Source organism: Nicotiana attenuata, unplaced genomic scaffold, assembly GCF_001879085.1.
Source record: "Nicotiana attenuata strain UT unplaced genomic scaffold, NIATTr2, whole genome shotgun sequence".
NCBI classification, from domain to species: Eukaryota; Viridiplantae; Streptophyta; class Magnoliopsida; order Solanales; family Solanaceae; genus Nicotiana; species Nicotiana attenuata.
Window position 1 is genome coordinate 55685 of NW_017672055.1, and position 6563 is coordinate 62247.

The following is a 6563-nucleotide window of genomic DNA, read 5'->3' on the forward strand; positions in this document are numbered from 1 at the left end:
CCCCCAAATAAGAGATCAACACAACATAATCAACTCAGCCTTTTTATTCATAACCATGGTAGAAAGCATATAAATACAAAACATTTGGACTAGGATAAATGACTAGGAATCAAGAATTACTTTGTGGCGGAGAAACTTGGTTCTGCTATAAAGAGAGAATCCAGATGTATACATATTTACCCTAACACGTAAGAGGATTGTGGATGAGCCAACCAATTTCTACATACTATTGACACGATATATTTTAAAGAAATTTACTTGACTTATCAAGAAAGTAACTTGGAGCCACAAAATCTAAAAAGGGAATAAATGAAATTACTATGTTAATGTACCTTGGGACTAACTCAACTCCAACATCTAGCTCATGTAGTGAGAATTGCTCAAAACAACATAAGAAGACTACCACTATTCACTGAACTAATGTGAAATTTTTTTTTAATTTTTTTCTTTGAGAAATCAGTTATTTCCAACTTTGGAACTCAGTGGAGAACATGTCCCTTAATGCAAACTTATAAGAGGGACATGGCTTACAAAAGTTGGTTGACGCCAAATCATTGACGTGTGCCAGTATTGACAAGGTTAGGAAATGATAATCGAAAAAGAGGCCACCTTGGTTGGCTACTTGGCTATTTCCAAGGATAACTCACTTTTTAAGAGGAAACACACTCTCTTGAAAGAAGCAAACTAAAGCACAAAAGTCATACAATAGATTTATTAAATACAAAATGGCCTACATTAAGGCTTCAAGACCTATTTATAGGCTACTAAGTCTAAGATGTTTTGGTTACTAATCAATGTGAGCAAATGAACCCACTAGATGACAAAGTAGTGGTAAGCTAGAAGATAAAGACGATAGCTAAAAGATATGACAAGTATAAAGATAAATGATGACAAGCTGTTGAATCATCATGTCATAAGCTTTGCATCATTAGGTGCTAAGCCCGTGTCATTCTTCCGGGGTTGGAAGAGGCTTGCTTTCATGCTACGAGTCTCCTTTATGCTTTTCGTAGTAAAGAGACAGATTAACAACATTTAAAGTAGTAGATACTCTATAGTGTACAGGTAGTTCGATCTTATAGGCATTATCGTTAATACGCTTCAAGATTCGAAAAGGGACATCTGCTCGAGGATATAACTTGTTGCGAGACTCAGAAAAGTGTTCTTTAGTTAAGTGAATACATGCCCATTCTCCTTCATTGAAAATAACATGCTTCTTTGTGCTTGTTGGCTTGCTTTTCATGGCGAGTGTTATGCGGAACAACATTATTTCGAGCTTCATCGTGAAACTTCATGATCTCCTTGGCTCTTTCCTCAGTAGTAGCACCAAACTCGCGAGTGGTTGGCAATGCGAGAAGGTCTAAAGGATTGATTGGTCGTTTGCCATAAACAATCTCAAACGGACATTTCCAATTGCTTGACTCACAGATATTGTAAGAGAAATATTTTGAAAAATGAATCCCAAGAGAGAGAAGCTCCTATCTTTAGAATTAAGAAAGCTGGAGATTTGTCCTTCAAAGAGACTTTAGCCTCGCTAGTACTGGAGTTGGGTGGTGTCTGTCGAAAGGTTGATAGAGGAAAGGAACCTCGCTTCTTCATAGCCAACGACCATGTTCAGAGTAGGAGTTCTCTCAAAACTTGCTTGGTTGGGTATTTCTTTTTGGTGCACCTATGAGGTTTCCTTACGTACAGAAGATCGGGTGTTTTTTTTGTAGAGAACCACATATTTGTGTAGGTTTTTCACTTTTTCGTATACCTCTTACATGTGAGCTGTGTTCAATAAAAGGGAATAACTACTAACTGTTTGTATTGGTGCATATTCTTCCTCATTTACAAATTTATCAGTTCTTATCTTGTCCATTATAGTGTTAAAACAATTTGAAGTTGGTTCTTTTTTATAAAGATGCATAATGTTGTAAGAGATTAAACATCAACTCTAAATGGTATTTAATTACCAGAATCAACTATTTGTGGAAGGGAATAACGATTATCTGCATATGCTGTGTATTTTCTTCGTGTTTCACTAATTTATCAAGTGTTCTTTATCTATTCCATTCTAGTCACACAACATTCTGGGAAGTGACATAGTATTGCCACTAGCCAAAGTGGTCTTTCTCATACTGATGGTTCAAAAAGTATATTCTCCATTCGCTCCTACTTAATCAACCACAAAAAGCACTCAAGGGAGGCAGGTGCAGCCAAATGCTCAAGTTCAAAAACCTATGAGCTGAAACGCCAGAAGGATGTTCATGCTTCAAAAAGCAGTCTAGCTTGAATGCTGAAGCACCCAGCAGCAACCTCAAATAGAGAGCCAAAAGCATGCATAACCAAAGTTTAAAGAGATCCAATCGTTTCGCACTCATCTAAAATCATTGTTATCCAAACAAAGACAGATACTTACAGGTGCATGAGACTCTGGAGGTGACACATTTGCAGCTACTTGCCTGCATAAAATGGAAAACCTACATCAATATACTGTATAAGGAAAAACAAAATTAGCATGCACTTAGTCTATCACTTACTGGCATATTTCGCATTTATTTGAACCTCTAGTATTGAACCATGTTTCAATGCATGACTGATGTGCTTTTGCCAATCCACCACGACAGTGGCATCCAAGATCGATCAACTCTTCTTCCTTTTCCTCTTGACATACTCTGCAAAACATCATAAAGAATTTCAAAACTAGACCAGAGCCTCGTTCTTTATATTCTAAAAAGCTGCTTCAGAGACTTTTCAATGTACCTAAGCCTCGTTCTTTATATTCAAAGACTGATACTCTGAATATGCACATCAAAAATTATGAATAAAACTTACAAAGATTGGCACACTCTATATTAAATGAAAATAAATGGTCATTTCGCTGCAGCAAGATCTGAAAGAATACCAACTAGCAATCCATAAAGTACTACAAATATAACAGCAACATACCCAGTGTGATCCCACAAATGGAGTCTAGGGAGGGTGGGGTGTATGCAAACCTTATCCCTACCTTGTGTGAGGTAGAGAGGTTGTTTCCGATAGACCCTTGGCAAAGTACTAAAAATATATTAAAAGAAGAAGAAAAAAAAGACTATCTCAAAAGGTCTTTTTTTGCAAATCTCATAGAGTTAATCAACTAGGATTTGCTAGCCTATATTAAGTTAGTTATGGACATCAACTTAATTCTTTATTTTAAATAAGGTGGACATTAATTCAAATATAAATCCTGTAAGCACTCCGATTTCCCTTTCAATTTTTAGTCCCTTGATAGTTTATGTGTCACACTCTACCATTCAATTACACAGAAGTGAAATGATAATGAGCACTACCACAACTTTGACCATGATTATAGCAACACATCAAAATCACAACAGCTCTTGAGAGCTAAATCCTAGCAAGAAATAAAGGTCATAGTGTCAAAATGGAAAAAGAAAAAAAAAGGTATGGGTACTTCTCTTATGGTTATTTTATCTAGATACCATCATCGAACATAAGGTTGATGCGTTATTGATCGGTAAGCAACTTCGGACATGATTACAGCAATAAACCTTTTTACAAAAAAAAAAAAAAAAAAAAGGGGCTAAATCTTGGTAGAACAAAAGATCATCCAAACAGAAGTTCTCGACAATAATTTTTTTTTTTATAGGGGGGGGGGGGGGGGGTGGTTTATTCAGTATCTAGATTAGATACCAATGCAGACAAAGCACATAAGAAGGGTTCAATAAGGATCAAAAGTTTGAAAAATAAAGGGTCTCATAACTAATTTACACGGTGCCTACGAGCTAAATTGCTCTAACATGGCAATTTAGGTGCCGCACCCGTATCGACACGACACTAGTATGGATGTGGGCATGGGATCCGCACCGGATCTGGTCAAACAAGATTGGGTACTTGGACCACGACGGACGGAAAAATTCGAGACAAGATGCAATTTGATTCCCGAAATCAAAACTAAAACTAGGGTAAATTTGAAGAAAATAGCATTCTATATCTAGGATGTCAATCCTTTACTTATCTACAACTTAAGATTAAAAAGAAATCCACATATTACAAGCTATACGTAAGTATTCCACAAAAAAATTCATAATTTAGAGATTTTTTTTTATTTTTTTGAATTATTTTTAGCCTGGTCCCCACACCCGTATGCATACTAGAATCCGTATCTCCGAATCTTAGAATTTATATTTCAAGGGATCCAACCTCTAGATCTGTACCTGTGTTGAACACCCGCACTCGTGTCGGAGCAACTTAGCTTACGAGAAAGCAGTAAAGAGATAAGCAAAAAGGACCTAATCCCTACACAAATAGAAGAGCTAGAAACCTGCATTGTTCATGATGACTAGAATTCCTGGATAAGTTAAGCTTCTTAGGAGACTCTACAATTGCTATTTTCTCAGTAGTGGCAATATCCCCAACTGGGTCTGTGGTTACAGTGGCAGCTTGGGAGTTGAGTGATTCGCCCGCAGAAACCACTATGGTGAGTACAGATTGATCCACATTTTCAGTAGCTAAGCCATGATTGCTGGCCTCCGCATTCTGCTTTTCAATATCCAATGGATCACCGCAGTGGCCACCCAGGGCGGTACTATCATGCCGGACTACACCGACATCCTGCATTGATAACAACTATGAAGGACCAAGCCAGAACGTCGCTATCCCTCTGCAACCTTTTTTAACATTCCTCCTACACAAAAACAGGCTCAGACTTGATATAAAGCTGAAATTATTTGGTTCACTATACCGATACCAAGTAACAAATTCTCACCAGATAAATCAAAATCAAGCAAACAGTTTGACTACATCCGAAAAATTCAATTTATCCAAAGAGGAATCTAATGCAAGGTATTATGAGCATAAAACCACAGGAATTCTTTTTTGGTTTTCAATGTTGACTTACTTGGATGAAACTTTAAATAAAGAGCATACATTTACTAGCACGCTCACGCAATCATAAGCAAGTCTGCATATAAACACACATCACAATATCTAGCATGGCGGCCTAACGTGGCGGAGCCAGGAAAAATGCAAGAATGTGACTATTAGGATGCTGACGTATGACCTAAAGTAACTTTTGTACCCCCTTGTTCGATAGATTTAAAGTTTCCCATATGTCAAGGGGATCCTTTTTTTTAATAAGATAAGAAGAAAAGAAGGGAAGCTCAGATGCACAACTCATCGTCCTGTAAAGTCGGAAAACAGCAGAGACCCTTATCACCGCATAGACGCACAGATATTATCACAGCTAGCCCAGGGATGCACCAGCAGGGAAACATATGTCAAGGGGATTCAAAACCTCATATATACCCCCAAAAAAGTTGTTTTTACTCTATTTTGCGCAGTACAATTTTCCGATTAAGGGAATTTAATTGAACATAGCCCCCGCCATTGGCACCCTATTTGCGAGAAAAAGAGTAAATCAAACCTCAAAAACCAAGAACTAAGCGATCCATCGAAGATGTACAGAAGCACATAAGTAACGGAAATTAAATATTTTTTTAAAAAAAAAAAGACTACGTTTCGTACACTCATTTGAGCAAAATCCACATCGAAAACAAGTAGAAGGGAATAGAATGCCAATACCCCATCTCATCATTTTTTTATGACGACCCATCTCATAATTCTCCTGCAGTTACCATTTTCAATCCCTCAATTGTCATCTAAACGGGAAAAAAAAAATCTGCTTTACCATCCCAGTTAAAAAATTTGGTATAATCGATTTTAACTTTGAAGAGTCAATCAAGCGAGAAATAAGGAGAACTAAAACCGCTGTTAGGTAAAGATATACAGAAATGTTACATACTTTTGAGCAGAAGCGAGTTGAGTAAAGACGGTAGCAATGAGTGTTGATTCAATGGAAAAAGTAGGGTAGCGGACGGACCTGGATTCTCTCAACAGTATCTCTACATATTCACTGCAAAATATCTGACTTTTACGGAGCTATCGAACAGACGGAGTCACTGCTGTCCTTATTTACTGGCGATTTGGCAGCCGATGTGGTTTGTGGATCAAAAACATTATGCCCTGCTGTCCACTTCGCCTATGCGAGTGTAGTCTATTGATTAACTACCACAAGCAAATTAAGTGAGAATTTTCTTATAAATTTGAAATTTAAGGTTTTCTTTAATGTAAAACTTACATTAATTAATATATACTCCATTTGTTTCATAAAGAAGGAATATATTATTATTTGGGATGTCAAATAAGAAATTTTATTAGCCATATTTTTTTCAAATATTTTTTTCCTATGTCAGATGGTGTACCGAAAACAGTCTCTCTACCTTCTTAAAGGTAGGGCTAAAGTCTATATACACTCTACCTCCCAGACCCCACTTGTGGGACTACATGGGGTATATTATTATTATTATTGTTATTTTAAATATTTTGATTTTTTAGCTATTGTGACTTATACCAATACTTTTTGATAGTTTTTAAATATGTAAATTTTATTTCAAAAATTAAAATAACTTAGCACATAATTAGTCAATTTGACCCTTGTGTAGGCATATAAATTTTATTAAAATTTAATTCATGAAATAATTTGGACTATATTTTAAATTCAAGATATATTGATCCAAATAAATATA

The 6563-nt window shown here is 36.3% G+C and overlaps 1 protein-coding gene across 4 annotated transcripts in view; it reads right to left on the reverse strand.

The window, feature by feature from the left end:
- Window positions 1–5997, reverse strand: part of LOC109211557 — a 9787-nt gene extending 3790 nt beyond the window's left edge. Inside the window, exons 1-5 of one of the 4 annotated variants that reach the window (XM_019375102.1) lie at window positions 5858–5997; window positions 5560–5636; window positions 4301–4663; window positions 2520–2654; window positions 2399–2441 (exon numbers count right to left, since the gene is read on the reverse strand). In XM_019375102.1, the coding sequence (XP_019230647.1) occupies window positions 2399–2441; window positions 2520–2654; window positions 4301–4596 (474 nt within the window). In that variant the 5' untranslated portion in view covers window positions 4597–4663; window positions 5560–5636; window positions 5858–5997. Of the gene's footprint in view, window positions 1–2398; window positions 2442–2519; window positions 2655–4300; window positions 4664–5559; window positions 5637–5779 lie in introns of all 4 variants that reach the window. The other 3 variants (XM_019375100.1, XM_019375101.1, XM_019375099.1) reach the window with 3 other exon arrangements.
- Window positions 5998–6563: the final 566 nt, after the last annotated feature.